The sequence below is a fragment of the Podarcis melisellensis genome, assembly GCF_964234715.1.
Source record: "Podarcis melisellensis genome assembly, chromosome: 9".
Classification (NCBI taxonomy): Eukaryota; Metazoa; Chordata; class Lepidosauria; order Squamata; family Lacertidae; genus Podarcis; species Podarcis melisellensis.
Genome location: NC_138541.1, coordinates 73538882 through 73559924, shown reverse-complemented (window position 1 = coordinate 73559924; position 21043 = coordinate 73538882). Strand labels below are relative to the sequence as shown.

General features: G+C 46.4%; 2 protein-coding genes across 2 annotated transcripts in view; one reads left to right on the top strand and one right to left on the bottom strand.

Moving 5' to 3' along the window:
* Positions 1 to 21043, bottom strand: part of LOC309377959 (synaptotagmin-5-like) — a 175933-nt gene that overhangs the window by 62018 nt on the left and 92872 nt on the right. The gene's annotated exons all lie outside the window — the stretch shown is intronic.
* On the top strand, positions 11524 to 20000 carry CYP1A1 (cytochrome P450 family 1 subfamily A member 1). Its single transcript, XM_081925670.1, has 7 exons — positions 11524 to 11644; positions 14192 to 15047; positions 16089 to 16215; positions 16613 to 16702; positions 16802 to 16925; positions 17417 to 17503; positions 18521 to 20000. The coding sequence occupies exons 2-7, from the start codon at positions 14211 to 14213 to the stop codon at positions 18807 to 18809; spliced, it is 1554 nt and encodes a 517-aa protein (XP_081781796.1). The 5' UTR covers positions 11524 to 11644; positions 14192 to 14210; the 3' UTR covers positions 18810 to 20000.

Genomic DNA, 21043 nt, shown 5'->3' with positions numbered 1-21043 from the left:
CAAGTATCTTAGCATTTTTTAGGATCATCCATTCTTTCAACCAAACCAGGCAGGCAGCTTCATAGTACAATTTTAGATCAGGGAGTGCAAAACCACCTCTATGCTTAGAATCTGTCAATAATTTAAATTTTATTCTGGGTTTTTTGCCTTGCCAAATATATCTTGCTAAGTACCTATGCCATTCTTTGAAACAGTTGAGTCCATTAATTATTGGAATAGATTGATAAAGAAACAACATTTTCGGACGACAACGATTTTAATTGTTGAAATTCTTCCCCATAGTGATAGTTTAAATCTGTTCCAAGATTCCAACTCTTTTTTTTTAATCTCACCCCAGACCCTTACATAGTTGTTTTTGTAAAGATTAATATTTTTCATGGTGATCCAGCTACCCAGATACTTGGCCTTATTTGTCACTTTTAACCCTGTTGCTTTTTCTAGCTCTGCTTTTTCTTCTGTGTCCAGATATTTTACCATTAGTTTAGTCTTCTCTATATTAATTTTGAAACCAGATATGTGACCATATTCGTTCATTTTCTCCAATGTTCCTAAAATATGGGTTTTCGGTTTTTATTATTAAGTAATCTGCAAAGGCTTTAACTTTGTAGGCTCTTTGTCCCAGTTTTATTCCTTCTATATAGGCTCATTAATTTCAATGGGACTACTCCAAGTAGAACTTAGTTGGCTACAGCCCTTCATTTTGGCAGCTACCTTGATGATGCAGATCAGTCCACTGCTGCATCAGGGAAGCCTCCAGGCTGTCAGTGTTTTTAGGGCAGGATTAAAGCGCTTTCCAGAACTCTCACTTTGTGTGCCGAAAGAGGATTAAAGCACTTTGTCACCCTAGCACAACATTGCCACTTCTTGTGGTTTGGAAAATGACAGAGAAATTCTCTGGAAAGTGTGGGGTGAACGAATGGCATGCAAGCAGCTACGTACAGGATAAAAGAAATCTGAATGAATGGTCACCAGAACGATTGAGGGGATGGAGCAACTCCCCCATGAGGAAGGTTGCAACTTTGGGTGGCTTTTCAGTTCTGAGGAAAGGCGAGTAAGATGGAAGTGTGTAAAAGAAGTACTGTATTTTTTGCTCTATAAGACTCACCTTTTCCCCTCCTAAAAAGTAAGGGTAAGTGTGTGTGCATCTTATGGAGCAAATGCAGGCTGCGCAGCTATCCCAGAAGCCAGAACAGTGAGAGGGATTGCTGCTTTCACTGCACAGCGATCCCTCTTGCTGTTCCGGCTTCTGAGATTCAGAATATTTATTTTTCTTGTTTTCCTCCTCCAAAAACTAGGTGCGTCTTGTGGTCTGGTGCGTCTTATAGAGCGAAAAATACGGTATATAAAATCATGCATGACATTGAGAAGGTCCATAGAGAACAGTTTCTCTCCCTCTTGCATAACAACCAGAGCTCAGACATCCAATGGCTGAAGATTTAGGGGACACACACACCCCTGAACTCTGGAACCCCCTCCCACAGGAGGCAGCAATGACCACCAATTTGGAGGGCTTTAAAAGAGGATCAGACCAAAGATGGTGGAAGGCTGTTAGCCATGATGGCTAAGAAATGCTTGTGAAAAAGACATTCGGTGGAAACTAAAGACGCTATGCCTGTGGCTGAGGATAATTGTTTGAACCCTTCCAATGGATTTGGGGGGGGGAGGAAAAATTGTACGGGAAATTTTAAAAAATTGGAAAGAGGTAATATAATGTATGTAAAAATCCCGAAATAAAAATTTAAAAAGGAAAAAAGAAAAATGTTTGTGAATAGCATCTGCTGGAATGAAGGAAGAACACCATGGGCGTAGTCAGGATTTGTGTTTGGGGGCAGGCCTTATGTTAGGGGAGGGGCAGAACTGAGCTGTTAGTTAAGTATTTCTATTTATTTATTTGATTTAGGGCGGGCAGCTGCCCTCCCCCGCCTATCCTTGGCTATGCTTGTGCTTGAATCCTGCTTGTGAGTTTCCCACTGAGGCATATGGTTGTCCACTGTGAGAACAGAATGCTGGACTAGATGGGCCATTGGCCTGATCCAGCAGGGCTCTCCTTATGCTCTTATGGTCCAATCAGTACAGTCCTGGGCGCCACAATTTAAGAAGGATATTGACAAGCTGGAATGTATGCAGACAAGGGCAACCAAGATGATCAAGGGCATAGAAACCAAGCCTTATGAGGAATGGTTCAGAAAGTTGGGTATGTTTAGCCTGGAAAGGAGGAGAGTGAGAGGAGATATGATAACCATCTTCAAATATCTGAAGGGCTATCACTTGGAAGAGGGAGCAAGATTGTTTTCCGCTGCTCCAGAGGAGAGGAACTCAACCAATGGCTTCAAGTTACAAGAAAGGGATCGCTGACCATTAGGTCCAGTCGTGACCGACTCTGGGGTTGTGGTGCTCATCTTGCTTTACTGGCCGAGGGAGCCGGCGTACAGCTTCCGGATCATGTGGCCAGCATGACTAAGCCGCTTCTGGCAAACCAGAGCAGTGCACGGAAATGCTGTTTACCTTCTTGCCGGAGCAGTACCTATTTATCTACTTGCATTTTGATGTGCTTTCGAACTGCTAGGTTGGCAGGAGCAGGGACCGAGCGACGGGAGCTCACCCCGTCATGGGTATTCAAACCACCGACCTTCTGATCAGCAAGTCCAGGCTCTGTGGTTTAACCCACAGCACCACCCATGTCCCTTTACAAGAAAGGAGATTCCAACTAAACATTGGGAAGAACTTTCTGACAGTAAGAGCTGTTCGACAGTGGAACAGACTCCATCAGAAGGTTGGATGGCCATCTGTCATGGATGCTTTAGTCGAGATTCCTACATTGCAGTGGGTTGGACTAGAGTAACCTCAGGGTACCTTCCAACTATGATTCTATGAACGCATGTTGTGATATAACCACCCTGTAAATAAACAGGACAAATGCTCAATAAAACCAAGATACAGTTTAATCTCCTTGTAAGCTTGGGACGTGGGTGGCACTGTGGGTTAAACCACAGAGCCTAGGGCTTGCTGATCAGAAGGTCAGCGGTTCGAAGCCCCACAACAGGGTGAGCTCCCATTGCTCAGTCCTAGTTCCTGCCAACCTAGCAGTTCGAAAGCACGTCAGTAGATAAATAGGTACCGCTCCGGCGGCAAGGTAAACGCCGTTTCCATGCGCTGCTCTGGTTCGCCAGAAGCAGCTTAGTCATGTTGGCCACATGACCCGGAAGCTGTACACTGGCTCCCTTGGCCAGTAAAGCGAAATGAGCGCTACAACCCCAGAGTTGTCCGCGACTGGACCTAATGGTCAGAGGTCCCTTTACCTTTACGCTTTGTGGAAGCACATCAGGGTGGATGTTCCATAAACAGGTCATCCGCAGAAGCCCTGAGACTGCTAGGCATTGAATACCCAAGGCTGAGCCATTAGTCCATCTAGTATTGTCAAGTCCAACTGGCAATGGCTCCTTGTGATCTCAAAGCAGGAGGCTTTCTCCCACCCACTACCTGATCTTTGAACTGGACTGGAGGTGCCACAGGGGATGGAAGCTGGGGCATTCTGCCTGCAAAGCACTTGTTCTGCCAGTGAGCTACCAGCACCCTTGATATTCCTGGTGGCGTTATAGAAGCCTCCTTTCATAGAATACGAGAGCAGGAAAGCACACAAGGAATCGTGCTGGTGACACATTCATTGCAAAGAAAAGAAAAGAAATTGTTTTACAAGACACAACTCAATTGTGGAGGAACACTACAAACCAATGGATTCCCTAAAAAGAACCAATGTGTTTGCTGGAGTAGCCACCAGGGCCATGATTTATGATGACGCTGCTTGGGGCTAATGGGAACGCAGCAAACTCTGGAGCAGGGGTAAGGAATTTGCAGCCCTCTAGATGTTGTCAGGCTTCAGCTCTAGTCAGCCTCAACCAGCATGGACAACAGCCGGTGGGGGTAAAAACTGTAGTCCAGAATCACAGAAGCCCCAATCCCAATCTCCTCCATTGGCCAGCACCCTTCCTGAAGAATTTAGGCCTGGGTGTTTGTAATGGGCCTCTTGTTTCAGCCTTGCTTGACAGTTCTTCTGTCCCTTTCATCTGGTGCTAACTTGAACAGGTTCTGGAAGCAGGGTGTGTTCAGGTGTGTGAGACTCAGCCGCTGCCTGGCACGCAAGGCTGATATCTTGACCTCATTAACCCTGGGAACAGGCAGCCTCTCTCGCTTTGGCAGAGATCATGAGATAGACACAAGGGAGCCACTTACAGACAGCTGGCATGTTTGCTCAGAAAGGAATCCCCACTCTTCAACGAGGCCTACTCCGAACCAGTTAAGTGTGTGCAGGATTGTAGCCACTGAGGCTAAAAAATTACAAAATGAAGCTGAATGGAGAAAGAGTCCAAAGAGACAAAGTCCTTAACACAGCACACCATGGAATGATGGAACTCACTTCTGCAAGATGTCCTGGTGCCTGCCAATAATGACTTTGAAGAGGGGTTAGCTCTAGCTAACATCCCTAGCTAACATATAGCTAGCTCTAGCTATCATCCCTAGCTAACAGGACCAGTGGGAAGGGATGATGGGAATTGTAGTCCCAAACATCTGGAGGGCTGGAGTTTGCCTATGCCTGTGTTAGATAAATTCATGGCAGACAAGGCTATTCATTGCTACCTGACATCATATTAACTGTGTGCTATTTGCAGTGTCAGAGGCAGTATGCTGGAGAACACAAGCAGCAGAATGTTGCTGCACTCCTGTCTCACTTGTGGGTTTCCCCAGAGGCAGCTGAGCCAGTGTGGTGTAGGGGTCTGAATGTTGAACTGGGACCTGGGAGACCAGGGTTCAAATCTGCACTCAGCCATGGAACCAGACAACTGATTCTCAACCTAACCTACCTGTAGGGATTAAACGAGGAAAGGGGAAACCATGGAGAAAAATGCAATGAAATAATAAATTTTAAAACCTGGCTGGCCACTGTGAGAACAGGATCCTGGACCTGGTGGGCCATGGCCTGATCCAGCATGGCTCTGCTTATGCACTTCTGCTTTAGAAGCATGTGAGGACTGAGTTCACAGGAATGGCTACTGGCCACAATGGATGGCTGTATTTGACCTCCACTGTTGGAGGCAGTATGTTCCTGAGTACCAGCTGGTGGAGGCCACAAGTGGGCAGAGTGCTCTTGCGCTAGGTGCAACTGGTTGGCCACTGTGAGAAGAGGGGGCTGGACTGCATGGACCTTTAATCCAGCAAAACTCTTCTTCTGTCCTTATTGGCTGTGCTGATGGGGGCTGGAGGCTAGCAACCTGGGGGGGGTGTCACAGGTTCCCTATCCCCATTGTGGTATAATTTAAAGGCATATCAATAATGATAACCAACAGTATATTTAATCAAAACTTTGTTCAAAAAATATTTCCACCCTAGCAGAAAGGCAATGATCTCTGATGGTGCTTTGGGAGCTGTAGAATCAGAAGAATGCAGCCCAAGCAGTTTGGGACCTGGAGGAGAGAGCAGAGCCTCTAGGTCTGCCAGGGCTGGCCCAGGGGTCAAAGTTTATCAGGCAGCATCCCAGTTCTTAGAGGCCACAGTCCGCCCCCCTCACCCTCGGGTTAAAATTTGCCCTGGTTTGCGTGAGAAGGCGTTTGGCTGCCGTTCATCAGGTTTCCCGTGCAAACACAAACAGGGACTGGGGGGAAGGGGGAATGGTCCTTGGGGCCGGGGAGGTCACGTTCGGGACAGGACATCGCGTGAGAGGAGTGGAGCAGGAGGCAGGACCAGGGAGGGGCTGTCGGCCTTAGGGAGAACCAAGGAGGGCAAAGTGCTCCCCGCATCAAGGCCACCCAGCACAACAGCCTTCAGCACCAGGACTGGGCTAGAGGTGACGACTTCATGCTTTCTTAGATACATCCTGTAGGCTGCTGCAGATTCTTATTGCACAGCCAAGCAATATCCTCCAGTTCATTCATTCATTCATTCATTCATTCTCAAATCAATTCCACACCTGTGGAGATCAAATGGGCTTTACAAAACAGCACGTTGATGTCAGTTATCCAAACTACAGACATGGTCTAGTCTGGCTGCAACTCTATGCATACTTTTCTGGAAGCAAGTCCCACTGAATTCAGCCTGACTTACTCCTGAGTATGAATGGGCAGATAGACAGGTGGATAGACAGGGCTGAGGTGTACAGTATAGCACTTAGAAGAACCAACGGTTTGGATGAGAGAGTCCTACATGTGCTTAAATCTCTCCTGTTGAGATTAATATCATTAAAAATATATATATTAACAATTTCAACATAGCAAATTATCAAAACAAATCATCTTCCTTAATTCCCCCACCATTTCCCCCTCCCTCTCTCTGATTTCTCATCCAATGTTAACTTCTGCATATTATAAAACTGTATACAGTGGTATACCTCAGGTTACATACGCTTCAGGTTACATACGCTTCAGGTTACAGACTCTGCTAACCCAGAAATAGTACCTCAGGTTAAGAAATTTGCTTCAGGATGAGAACAGAAATTGTGCCCCGGCGGCGCGGCAGCAGCAGGAGGCCCCATTAGCTAAAGTGGTGCTTCAGGTTAAGAACAGTTTCAGGTTACGAATGGACCTCTGGAACGAATTAAGTGCTTAACCCGAGGTACCACTGTACATCCTTATATTATCTACCTTCTATGTTATCCCTCAGTGAATTTGTGTATGTTTATTCATAAACCTGCCAAGGAGTCCAATTCATTTTGTTGTCTTTTTAAATAATTTGTGAAGGGTTCCCATTCTTCTTTGAAGTCACAGTTGTCCTTGTCTCGTAATTTGCATGTCAGTTTCACCAGTTCTGCATAGTTCATCAACTTCTCTTGCCACTGTTCTTTTGTCGGGGTTTCCTCATTCTTCCATCCTTGTGCAATCAAGACTCTTGCTGCTGTTGTAGCATACATAAATAAATTCTTTCTTTTCCTTGGCAGGTCTTGTCCTACAATCCCTAACAAAAATGCCTCTGGATTTTTTTTAAATAAATTTTATTTTGAACATCTTCTTCAACTCATTATATATCATTTCCCAGAATTTTTTAATTTCTCTGCATTCCCACCACATATGGTAAAATGTCCCTTCCTTTTCTTTACATTTCCAACATATGTTTGACCCCTGTTGAGATTAATATCAAGCAATTACAGGTGCTCTCACACAGAAGCCAGTTCCATTAAGTTTACTGGCGCTTACCAACAAGTAAGCAGGTTTAGGACAGCAATCCTGTGTAGTCTTCCCTGCCAGCAAATGCATCCGAACTCAGGGCACCCCTGGAAAGACATGTGCTTTTAAGATGGGCAGAATTACTCAAAAAATGTTCGATTTCGTGACCCACTCCCCAAAAAATGCTTTTATTTTTCTCGTGCTTCTTTTTCTTTCATTTTGGAAGGACAATTTCCAAAAGGCGATATTATTATTTCCATTTTTCTCTATTGTTAGAGGTATGCAAACGGTGGCATGGTGTTGTGGGTTTTTAAAATAATGTTCCACATTTTGAACTACTAAAACAAAATGCATCTAATCTAAGTAATTATTTGAAAGGGTGTGTGTGTTAAAATAATAAAAAAGCCATAAAACTGTTGGAAGGAACTCCTAGTGTCAAACCCCCTGCGATGTAGAAATCTTTCACCCAAGATGGGGTTTGAACCCACAACCCTGAAATTAAGACAAAAATCACCTAATTGATGGAAGCTGCTTTTGGGAAGTGGGAGGGGAACGTAATGTGATGCTTTCAGAAATTTATGCCTTCGGTTCATAGTAAAGGCAGGACTGAAATCTATGCTCAGAGCGGTTCTTTGGAACTCCCTGCCACTTGACACCAGGCAGGCAGGCGCCATTACTGTCCTCTTTTTGGTACCTGCCTGAAACATTTGTGTTTAGGGAAGCCAATTCAGACATGTAGGGCGTTGACAGGCGTTTTTAATATGGCCATTCGCTTTACTGCTGCTTTGAAACTAATTTTTTACTATTTCAAACCAGGGGTTCCCAAAGTGGCAGGTAGCTCCCGCTGGGACGGGGTGACTCCAGGGTGGGCGCCAAGAGGCCATAGCTGTCAACGTTTCCCTTTTTAAATGGGACATTTCCTTATTCCGAATAGGATTCCTCGCACGAAAAGGGAAAAGTTGACAGCTGTGCAAGAGGCAGGGGGCGGGTAGGGGCGCTGGAGGTGGACGTTGCGCAGCTGATTACCGTGGGTCAAGTTCATCACTGTGGTTGAATTAATTCACGTGAATAGTTTTAATTGGGCTTGGAAGAAATGTGCAATTAATTGCCACTCTCTTGAATTTCATCGAGCTATTGCCTTCGTTCAAGCCGCTATGCTGAGTGCTTCTTATGCGGGCGGGGGCTGGATTTATGGGGACTAAGGGGTTGCTTATCTCCGCGCGCGATCTGCCTGCCGTGCCACTTGCGCGCCCCTTGTCACGCCAGCCGGGCCCGCCGCCCGCCTTCTCGGAAGGGGTCGGAGCCGCCCCTTTCCCGGATCGCTTCCCGAGTTTGTTTCCAAGGAAAGGGAGCCAGGCCGAGGCGCGCCCGCCTGCCGCGCCGCCTTCTCACGCGAGGCCGGGCGCGCTCCCGGGGCACTTCCGCGCTCGCCGCCGCGTCCCCGATCCGCCAGGCTCGCCTAGCGCGCACGTGGCTCTCTGCCGCACCGCCAGCCCGCGATCTTCTCCAAGGAGCTCAGGGGGGGGGGCGCGTGGTTCTTCTCCTCCCCCTTTCATCCTCGCAACAACAACCCCGCGAAGTAGGCGAGGCCAGGTGCCCGGCAACCTTTTCAGACCCAGGATCCACTTGACCCTTTCTCAAGATCTCCCTGTGCTTTCGCATGGCGGTGTGGCCCTGCTGCGTCCCGTCTTGGATCGGGCCGCCGTCCACGAGTGGGTCCCGACCCACCAGTTGAAGACCCCTGAGTTAGGCTCAGTGGCTGGTCCAAGGCCACAGGCAGCAAGCCATCAGAGATTTGAACCCAGGTCTCTCCCAGGTCTTAGCCCTACGCTCTAACCACTGTACCACACTGCCTTTCCCACGGCTTAGGTTCCCATTGCAGGGTTGTGGCAGGCATAGCTCTGCTCTCCAACAGTAGGAAATGACCAAATGTTTTGAAGGCCAAACTGTTCCACAGCCTGGGTGTAGTCACCAAGAAGGCTCTGTCTCTTGTCCCACTCAGCCATGCCCCCCAGCCATGCCCCCACCCTCCTACTACCAGCCTGTGTGCTTGTGAAACATGGACCACTTATAAACGCCATCTCCAACTCCTCGAAAGATTCCATCAACAGTGTCTCCGAAAAAATTTACACATCACTTGGGAAGAGAGGTGAACTAATGCCAGTGTACTAGAAGAAGCAAAGGTCACCAGTGTCAAAGAAATGATTCTTCAACATCAACATGATTGGACTGGTCATGTTGTTTGGATGCCTGATTATCGTCTTCTAAAGCAACTTCTCTATTCTGAACATAAAAATGGGAAGCGTATTGCTGGTGGTCAACAAAAGAGGTTTAAAGACTCTCTCTAGGAAAATCTTTTTAAAAATGTAGTATAGACAATGACAACTGGGAAACACTGGCCTGCGAGTGCTCCAGTTGGAGAGCAGCCTTTACCAAAGGTGTCGTGGACTTTGAAGACGCTCAAACTCAGGATGAAAGGGGAAAACATGCTAAGAGGAAGACACGTTTGGCAAACCCTCACCGTGATCAACTCCTGCCCGGAAACCTATATCCCCACTGTGGAAGGACGTGTGGATCCAGAATTGGCCTCCACAGTCACTTACAGACTCACTGTTAAAACCGTATTCATGGAAGACCATCTTACTCGGCTATGAGTGATTGCCAAAGAAGAAGAAGAATGCAGAGAAGGGCCTTCTGATGAGTGGAGAAGGTGGTATGGGAAGAAGCAGTCCCTGAAGTGTTGTGGGCCCTAAGCCAGGTAGGTCTTTCGTAGCTAATCACCTATGCTTTGACTTCTGCCTGGAAGCAAAGTGGCCACCAGTGCAGCGCTTGAAGGATCCTTGGGACATCCATGTGATTTATCAGCTCTAGGCCATTGGTCACTAGAGGAGGGGCAGCTGAATGCATGAACTTTATTGACACCACAGACAAACAAGACAATATGGATACAGGTAGGTAGCAGTGTTGGTCTGCCGTAGTGGAAACAAAATAAAATTAATTTTTTTAAAAAAAAATTCCTTCCAGTAGCACCTTAGAGACCAACTAAGTTAGTTATTGGTATGAGATTTCATGTGCATGCACACTTCATCGTGAAAGCTCATACCAATAACTAGCTTAGTTGGTCTCTAAGGTGCTACTGGAAGTAATTTTTTAAAAAAATAATAATTTTATTTTGTTAAGACAATATGGAAGTTCTGCCCATGCCTTTATATCAGGGACAGGAGCTCAATCACGCACATAAAAAGTCTTGTCCACAGATAAAAGAACTGCATCGGATGTGCAGAAGTGTGGTGTTGCGGTGTGTGTGTCAAAGACCCATTACTATTTCTGCAGTGGGGTCTCTGTCTCCAGCATTCTAGAGCAGCCCGATCCGCATGAAAAGGGAGCTTTTTACCCTCTGTATGCTCGGAGACCTGTGCAGAAAGGCCCGTTCCAGCTGGAACTCTGCATTCTGGCTTCCATCCAGGAGAAACCGGAGCTGCTCCTCAGATGGGGAGCAGTGGCGTAGCGTGGGTTGTCAGCACCCGGGGCAAGGCAAGTAATTTGCGCCCCCTAACCCGTGGATTTGCGCCCCCTAACCCGTGGATTTGCGCCCCCTAAGCCTAACCCCCAGATGTTGCGCCCGGTGCGGCCGGCCCCCCTGCACCCCCCACGCTATGCCACTGATGGGGAGTCCAGTTTGGGGAGTGTGGGGGACTCCTTTGGAGGGGAGGCATAGAATACTTAGTTGGGCATCTTCCAGTCATCCAGCAGCGCCCCCTCCCCGCTTCTTTCTTTCCCCACAATAAACGAATAAAAGGTTCTTGGAATCCTGCCTTATTGCCTCGTTTGCACAAGTTTCTTTTAATATTTCCCTTTATCCCTTTCGTCTCCCTACTTTCCACTTGACCATATCTCCTCAATTGCTTCCTTCCTTTGGCTGGAATACTTGGTTAGTCTTTTTTTAAAAAATATACATTTAATAATGGATGCGTGAAACTGAGCGCGTGGAATGCTCTAAGGGACATTCCGACGACCGGCATTCGTTGAGCGCGCGAACAAGGCTAGGACAGGATTTGATAAACTGGGAGGCGAATGGGGGAATTTCTTTGCCGTGTTCCCAATACGTTGAAAAGCAATAAAATCAACCAATCAATGGTTCCTTTTAGTTTGTTCACATTGCCAGGGGGCTCAGGACTTAAGCCCCCGCCGTCGGGGCGCAGCTCCTGCGCAGCGAGTGTCGGAGCGCAGCGACCCGCTTCCCTGGCTCGAGCGCGCAAAGGGTTGCGAGGAACCGGGCAAAACAAACTTTTTCGCTGCGTCCACGTGACCCGAGGGCTGCCGGCCAATCAGAGCCCGAGGAGGCGCTTATAAAGCGAGCCGAAAGCGGTGCTCCGGGGAGCGTGTTGGGAGAGGAGGAGGCGAGCGAAGGCATCCCATCCGGAGCCAAAGTGGGCATCGCGGGCAAAGCTGGTCTGGACGCAGCGGTGGAGACAGGCTGAAACTTCTGATCGGTGAGCTGAGCACTCCAAGGGGGCTTCTCCTCCTCTTCCAGCCCCAGTGCTTGACCCGGCAAACGGGCCAGATCTTCCTTGCACGTCTGAATGTGTGCATGCACGCTTGCCTGCTGATGGGAAGGACCTTTTCTTTTTCTTTTTTTTTAAAACCTGTGGCCAATTTACCTTTTCTCCGAGTCGTCTTTCTAGGCAAAACAATTGCTATGAGAACTTTTTGTTTAAGAGGGAGCTGGCTATTCCTAACCCGCAATGATTATATGTTGCACTCACCTTTTTTTTTTGCTGCAGAACTGAAATCATAGAATTATAGCATTGTAGAGTTGGAAGGGATCTCAAAGGGTCATGTAGTCTAACACCCTGGCTGTGTGCGTGTGTAAGGCCTTATTGATTTAGAGGTGGTTTGACAAAAAATGCCCCTGAGCATGCACAGAGTGCCTTCTAGATGCCACTCAGAACAAACCTGGTGGATGCTTCAGATCAGCTGAGAAATACAGGGAAAGGGTGGGTTGCAGTGTGAGCCTGTGGGTGCTGCACCCCTATTTTAAAAAAGACCCACCACATGCTATGTAATCATTTTTTATGAGAGTTTTTTTTTTTTTTTTTAGATGGTGCCTCTCTTCAGGGAATGTGTGAATGGTTTTCCATGTATGCATGATCTGGATGTTCTGTCCTTGCTACAGCCTGGAAGCCTGGTCTTGGGGTAATTCACATTTCCCCAGCACAAAATGAATTGCTGGTGGGAAGATGTGGCTGTTGAAGTTATGAAATTTTGTGCTCTTTTTGTGTGTGTGTGTGTCACGGGCACATGTTGGATGGTGACACAACACAGTCTTCAGGTGAGCACCGAATCCCTCCTTCCCCCTCCCTGGGTCATTTTGAATCCTGGGACATTTTGTTATTCTATGTGTGCCTCCTCCCAGTGCCTTATGGTTTCCTAGTACTTGTCAGTGCTGAAACAAATAACCTTGCTTGTACACGCACAAGATTATTTCTCACCACCGTAAGGCAAGGAGAGATGTGGGGATATAAAAAATGTGGATCAGGGCCTATAGTACTCTTGTAAAAGAGATTAAACATATAGAGACATATAGAAAAGCCATCACAGGCTGCTCCCATTTTAAATACAGAATCCTAGAACTGTAGGGTTGGAAGAGGCCCCAAAAGTCATCTCCAATCCCTTGCAATGCAGGAATCACAGCTAAATAAGCCATGACAGATGGCCATCTGACCTCCCTTTAGAAACCTCCAAGGAAGGAGAGTCCACTACCTTCCAGTTTGTTCTGACATCCAACAGCTCTTACCTTCAGCAGGTTCTTCCTAAGGTTTAGCTGAAATCTCCTTCCTTGTAATTTAGATCCGTCAGTTCAGGTCCTACCCTCTGGGGCAGCTGAGAATGAGCTTCTCCACCTTCCCATCAGATATATGTAGAACAGAAGCAGATCATGCGTGCCTCCTCTGAGTTTACTTTATTTCATTGCGTTTCTAGCCCACCCTTTCCTCCAAGGAGCTCAAGATGGCACACATGTCCCGCCCCCATTTAATCCCTACAACCCCCCTGCGAGGTAGCAGTGACTGATCCCCACGGTCACGTTCAGTGAGCTTCAGGGCCAAGTGAGGATTTGAACCCAGATTTCTCAGGTCCTAATCCAGCGGTTCCCTCATTGCGAGAAGTGAGGCTACAGGGAACCAGACAGAGGGCCTTCTCGGTAGTGGCGCCCGCCCTGTGGAACGCCCTCCCATCAGATGTCAAAGAGATAAAAGAATTACCTGACATTCAGAAAACATCTTAAGGCAGCCCTGTTCAGGGAAGTTTTTAATATGTAATGCTGTACTGTTTTTAACACTTATTGGGAGCCGCCCAGAGTGGCTGGGGAAACTCAGCCAGATGGGCGGGGTATAAATAATAAATTATTATTATTATTATTATTATTATTATTACTACTACTAACCACTGTACCATGCTGGCTCTCAGAGCACAAGTTTAGCTTGAACTTGGCTCTGGCAATGGGTATGGGCAGTTTAAGGAGGGGCAGGGTCTGCATAACTTCCTGAGGTTGGTTTCACACCAGTGGGGAATATAGTGCCCTTGAGATGTTGTTGGGACTCCAGCTGGCTTTGGCCCTAGCCAGCTTGGCCAATGGTCAAGGGTGATGGCAGCCATCTTTCAGCAATGTCTGGAGGGACGCAGGTTCCCTACCCTGCAAAAGAGCCCAAGGCTGCAGTCCTAATGATGCCCCAGGAGAGGAATTATCCTCTGGCCCTCCAGGTGCTCAGAGAATTGCAGCATCGGAAGGTACCCTGAGGGCCATCTAGTCCAGCCCCCTGCAGTGCAGGCATCACAACTGAAGCATCCATGACAGATGGCCATCCGTTATTCAGCTTGAAAGTTGAGTTTGGAGGAATTTCAGTCCTGGAAACACTCCTGATGTCGAAAAGCAAGTGCAGTTCAACTTAAGATGGTGCTATAACCATTGGCTATTTGGTCCCTGAAGTTACTCACAATACTGTTTCTCCCGCTCTTCTCTTTCTCTCTGCTTGTATTAGGACACTCAAATCTAGGAAGATGAAGGCAGTGTTGTTGGGTAGCCAAAGCATTATGTCTCCTTCAGAAATCGTCCTGGCCATTGCACTTTTCTGCCTGCTCCTGGTTATCATCAAATCCTTCCGGCAGCAGATCCCTCAGGGGCTGAAGCAGCTCCCAGGACCAAGGGCATACCCTCTGATTGGCAACGTTCTGGAGCTCCAGAAGAACCCTCACCTGGCCTTGACTCGGATGAGCCAGAGATACGGGGATGTGATGCAGATCCATATCGGCACAAGGCCAGTGCTGGTCCTGAGTGGGCTTGAAACTATCAAGCAAGCCCTGGTGAAGCAAGGAGAAGACTTCTCGGGGCGCCCTGACCTCTACAGCTTCCAGTACATTGGGGATGGCCAGAGCTTGACCTTCGGCAGGGATTCAGGGGAAATGTGGCGAGCGCGCAGGAAGCTGGCCCAGAATGCCCTGAAGGCCTTCTCGGCTTCTGCTAACCCAACCTCCTCCACTTGTCTGTTGGAGGAGCATGTCTCCAAAGAGGCAGACTACCTTGTCATGAAGTTCCAGGAGCTGATGGATGAGAAAAAGAGCTTTGACCCCTACCGGTACCTGGTGGTCTCTGTGGCCAACGTAATCTGTGCCATGTGCTTCGGGAAGCGTTATAACCATGAAGACCAGGAACTGCTCAGTCTGGTGAACCTGAACAATGAGTTTGGGGCGGCTGCTGCTTCCGGGAACCCGGCAGACTTCATCCCTGTCCTCCAGTATCTTCCCAGCCGTGCCATGAAGGCCTTCAAGGACCTCAACCAGCGCTTTACTGCATTTGTGCTGAAGATAGTTAAGGACCATTACATGAGCTTTGACAAGGTATGTTTGTGAACCATTCAGTTTGGAAAGTTTCATCCTTGATTTCTGGCATGTATTCCTGGACCGTCACCAACATGGTAGAAGTCCGACCAGGGCATTGCAATGACTTGCTTGCCCTTCACCTGCTGCAGGGATAGGCAACAGGGTGCCCTTCACCTGCCATGGTCCAACAACATCTGAACAAGTACCATGCTGCCCACCCAGACTTTAAAAGATTGTACGTATTTGTTGATGGAGCCATAGATCTCCACACAGTAGATACACCAGATTGCATGTCAATGTGTGGCTTAACACTTGCAAGGGAAGCTATGTGGTGCCTGGGTAGCTGGCCCATGCAGACTAGAAACCACAACATGAAATTTAACCCATATTCTGACATCTGAATTACATCCCATATATCAGCTATGGAACAGGGTGGTGTCTACAGGGTTGCAGATGGTCTCCCATGCAGGCAGTGTCCTCGACCTCGACCTGCTTAGCTTTAGGAAGATTGGTATGCCTTGAAGCATCCTGCAGCCAGGAGAGCTACAAAGAGCTCTTGTACTTGTAGCTTATTCTGTAACAGCTCATGGTAGACCATACACTTTGCTTGCAGAAGGGTCAATCGCTGGCGATCCTAGCAAGAGGATCAGGAAGTAGGTGATGGGAGAGACATCTGTCAGACACCCTGGAAAAGTGCTGGCAGTCAACAGTGGGCTAATTTGTTTATTTTATTTATTAAATTTATATACCAGCCTTCATCCAAGGACCACAGGGCACTTTACAGTAAAAAAACACACAAAAATACACAGCATAATAACAATCCAAACAACATCCCCCATAGTTCAAAAGACCACAGATTGTTTAATTAGCTAAAGGCCTGTGAGAAGAGGAATGTTTTTGCCTAGTGCCTGGGAAGATACCAGGTGAGTCTCAATAGACAGGTAGCCTGACCTGATATAAGGGAGTTTTATATGTCTGTCTTCTAACTGACCGGGATTGGCTCTGCAGGAAGAGACGTGAGGACTGGCACGGCATTTATCCTCTGGATTTGTATTTCAGGAGAACATCCGGGACATTACTGACTCCCTGATCAACCACTGTGAAGATAAAAAACTGGATGAGAATGCAAACATCCTGCTTTCGGATCAGAAGATTGTCAATATCGTCAGCGATCTTTTTGGAGCTGGTAAGAATCTGCTACTCTAGAGAGAACCTTTCAACTGTCTCCTCCCTCCTCCACCTCCCATTGAAGTTATTGTGCACGCCGCTTAGCATAAGAGGAGATTTGCTGGATCAGCCTATCTAGTTACAACCATTGGTCATTATCATTTGATATGATGTTCACACCAATTCACCAAATACAAGAACAGTAAACTGTAGCTTCAGATCTCCGATCCATTTTGTGAAGTAACGCATTGGCTCTCCTATCTCTGTATCTTAACAACTAATTCAGAGTCTGCATGGTTTTGATACTTCAGTACAGAGAATGGAATCTTGGAATTGGGCTGCTAGACAATGTGTTGCATTAATGTTCAATAGTTTGCACCTGATGCTGAATATTTCCCCACTTGATCCCTGTCTAGGTTTTGACACAGTCACCACTGCTCTCTCCTGGTCCCTCATGTATCTGGTGACGTTTCCAGAAATCCAGAAGAAAATGCAGGAAGAAATAGGTAAACCCAGGCACTCCTAATTCAAGTGCTTCAAAACTATGTTTGCCCCAGGCTAAATTTGAATCCATCTTACTTTCTGCCTCTTTCTGGAAACTGCAGACCAAACCATTGGCAGAGAAAGGAAGCCCAGGCTGTCAGATCGTTCCACGTTGCCCTACACGGAAGCTTTCATCCTGGAAATGTTTAGGCATTCCTCCTTCTTGCCTTTCACCATCCCTCACTGGTAAGGCTCACACAATGCAGGATTGGCAAGGGAACAGTTTTGGCCTGGTATCTTTTATTTTTATTATTATCATTCTTTCCCATCTTTCCTCCAAGGAGATCAAGGTGGTGTACATAGTACTCCCTGCTCCATTTTATCCTTGCAATCCTGTACCCACTTACCTGGGACTGGGAATGAAGTTGATAGGATATACTTCCAGGCAGGCATGTGTAGGATTGTACCATTAGCAGCTGAAAAGATGATCCATCAATTGTGTCAACTTGTAAATCTGCCCTGTCTCCTAACTTACTGCTTGACTTCCGTCTGAACTCTGCTTTCCTGAACTCATCTTACTTTGAATTAAGTTTAATTATACTTTATTCCAGAGAGATACATGCTTTAGGATTGCAGTCATTTTAACATTCAGCCCATGCCACCTTTATCACATAAGAACTAAACACCTGCAGCTTCTTGTGTATGTATAAATTGTGTTCTGGTTCCTCTCCTTGTAGCACAACCAGGGACACAGCACTGAATGGATTCTACATCCCGAAGGATCTCTGCGTCTTCGTCAACCAGTGGCAAGTCAACCATGATCCGTAAGCATCTCTGGAACCCGCTTTGTCATGCATGGAGTAGAGCTACCGTATTCCAGTTTGCCCCAAATAAACGGTTTTGATTCTCAGTGCAAATCCTGCATCCCTGAGATACTTGGCTCTGGATGCAAAGGCTGAGGCTGTAACCCAATGGGTGTCGAACCTCAGCCCTCCCAGCCTGGCCCTCTGCACCCCCCATCTGAGTTCTCCCTGGCTGGATCGTGTCATTGTGTGCAGAAACTAGCCTACTTATAAATGTTACATTAATTATTCTTCCCACTTTTGTCCTAGCCATCAGTGGCATGAAGCCCCTGATGTATTTCCACGAGGAAATACAGCGCACAGGCCAAACAGAGAGGCTTCCATTCCTTCCCAGTTTCAAGCAGCTGGATTTACTATTGGAGACATCAAAATGGGTGCTTTCTCCAAACCTCATATGAAATGAGAGTCTAACCCAGGGATGTCCAAAGTCCATTTTGGGAGCCTAATCCGGCCTACTGGCCTGGCCAGTTTAAACTGGCCCCTGTGGCAGTTTATTTCTTGGGGTAAACTCTTAAAAAAACCTCAACAACTTCAGCCCTTTGGTTGGCTCTCACGGCCCTTCACTTCATCAATTCTGGCCCTCTTTGAAAAAAGTTTGGACATCAATGGTTCCCAAAATGGGGGCAGTGGGACTCTAACCCAGTGGTTCCTTGGGGAATTACCTGGGGGGCACCAAGAGGCAAATGGGGGCACCGGAGGTGTAAATGCAGAATTGGAAAAACTGGCGTCACTGGATCAAGTTCATTTTTGTTGAATTAATTAAACTGAACAGTTTTAATTGTATTTTGAATAAATGTGCAGTTAATTGTTACTGTTCTGAATTTTATTGTGTGGCTTGTGCAAACCACTATTCTGAATAATGCTGTTTGGAGGGTAGGGCAGGGGCCACTGGGGAAGTATTTCTGGAACCAAGGGGGTGGGGCCCCACCAAAAGTTTGGAAACCACTGGACTAAAACACCTGCTCTTTGCTTCTTCAGGAACCTTTGGCGAGATCCTTCTGCCTTCAACCCAGAACGGTTTCTCACAGCTGACGGGACGGGAGTAAACCGAGCAGAGAGCGAAAAGGTTCTGACTTTTGGTCTGGGCAAGAGGAGGTGCATTGGAGAGAACGTTGGCAAGGGCGAAGTCTTCCTTTTCTTGACCACCATCGTTCAGAAGCTGGAGCTGAGTGTGTGCAGCGGGAAGACAGTGGACTTAACCCCTCAGTATGGACTCACAATGAAACACAAGGAGTGTGAGCATTTCCAGATTAGACAGCGTTTCTAAGGACCAGTGGTGGCATCTGGGAACAAAGAAAGATTGGGACGACCCGGGAGGAGGGATTCCTACCCTGCCGTATCTGTAGCGGGTTGGTCACCCAGGCTGAACTGTGGAGTGAGGCTGTATCAAAATAATAAAAGTGGGCAAATTATATGGGTTGGGTAATGGCATGAGGCACTGTAATCATTTTCATTTAAGTGACTTGAAACAAACTGTGCCCTAGGTGGGCTTGTATGGCATGGGATAACTTCTCCGATTTGACCATAATACTGTGGTGGCTTTGGTCATACACTAAGACTTCACTGGAAGAGCCTTTCTAGGATGCAGACAAGTAACTGAAAGGTTATCACGCTTGTTGTACAAACATACATTTAAGAGGAAGTGGATAGGCATGTATGTACCCATCAAATGCTGCTTCCTGAAGGCCTTGTTAAAAAGGGGCAGTGGACTCACACTTTTATAAACCTTTACTACTAACAGAATATTGTAGCCAGATAATCACACTTATATATACATACTAATAGCAAACTCAGCTTCCTACTGTGGGTCCTTGCATAGCAAAATGGCACCAGCCATGCCTAAGATGAGAAGAACTAGCAAGCTTGGGTTTGGGATCAAGAGTTTGCAGAAATAACACAAACTTCAGGAAAATCCCTGATGAATCCACAGACAGACAAACGAGAACAGTGTCTGATCAGTAGTCACAGAACTTTGACAGCACGTTGAAAAACTAGGAAGGAAGAACAAAGGGAATATCCTTGACAACTTCAGGAATATACTTTAAACTGCAACATTTTGTTGTGGGTCTCACTTGTGTTTACTAAATGCAAGTTGTGCTTCATGAATTATTCTCATATTGTTAAGTATTATGATGCTGTACACTGAGAAACTGAATAGTAAAGAAATTAAACGTAATGGTGGTATATACAGGAAATCTGTTTATGGGGCTATCTATAGAGACATAAGGGAGAGAAAGGGGACTTGGTCCCAGAACATCTCTACATCTCTTATCTTCCTTGAAATCCCTTTTCCTCTGCAGGCACTTTTGATGTGAAAACAGTAGTCTGATCTGACTTTCCTTCAGTTGGAGGGGAGGACTAAGTATGTGTGGCTGCCAAACTCTAGGCAGGAACTATATGTGTACAGTGCTGTGTATATTGATGATGATGTATAAATAAAAGCAGCTTTCTACAAGAATTTCAGGCTTGCAGTTATCTTTGCTTGTTCAGCTTAAATGAAAATCTGCTTAAATAATTTTAAAGGAATTAAAAAGCAACTAGAAAACTCTCAAAAATATTTTATTAAATGTATATCTCACACCAAGAAATCTTCCAGTTTATCTAAAACTGTTTTACAAACAGATATTAAAAAAACACGCCGATAGAATACATTTAATCCATAAATGAATGTTTTGCTCAACACTGAAATTCAGGGATCAATGGCACAAACCCCTCTATATAGATTGAAGACGTGCCTCATCTGGTGAGCAGTCCTTTTAAACGTGCTAACAAGGTATTGCACAGGCCAAGACCCACCTTGATCTAAACTATTTGTAATCCTAAAGGTATGATTCTATACACAAGAAGCTGGTGTAAAACAGGCTGGCATAAATTTACACCAGATCCAAATTCTGTGTTCAGCAGCAGGGCTACTGCTGGCTCAGCCGGCCAAAGCCTGGCAGAGGAAAACAAGCTTTTAAAATAGTGTTTTGAGTTACACCATCCTTTCCGCAGGTAGAACTTCTGCCAGGTCTCAAGACTAGGTTGAACAGACATAAATCCAGCCCAAGTAAAACTCTGCTTTTTCAGGGTTTAGGCCACTTTACCATCATTATCACCTGCATGAATATGAGTTATGTTTACACGAAGCAGCTCTTAATTAATTAATTAATTAATTAACTAATTAATTAACTAATTAATTAACTAATTAATTAACTAATTAAACAGTGTATGAAGATTATGGAATAATTGAGTGTAAAAAGCTTCAAAGCAGTTTATAAAACAGTAAAATCAAGAAAAAGTCACAACCCTACTTTAAAACATACAAAAGTCAAAAATACCCAAAACAGATTAGAATTACCTCGGTGTACAACGCTGGCCTTTTACTTAGAATTGTCCGGATGGATTTCTAATTCCGCTTCTAGTTCCGCGCGAGAACTTTCACGTGATGAAGCGAGGGAACCCCGCCTCCCGCGCTCGCAGGGACCGTGGCGCCGCGGTTAGAGCGCCCGACGGCGACCC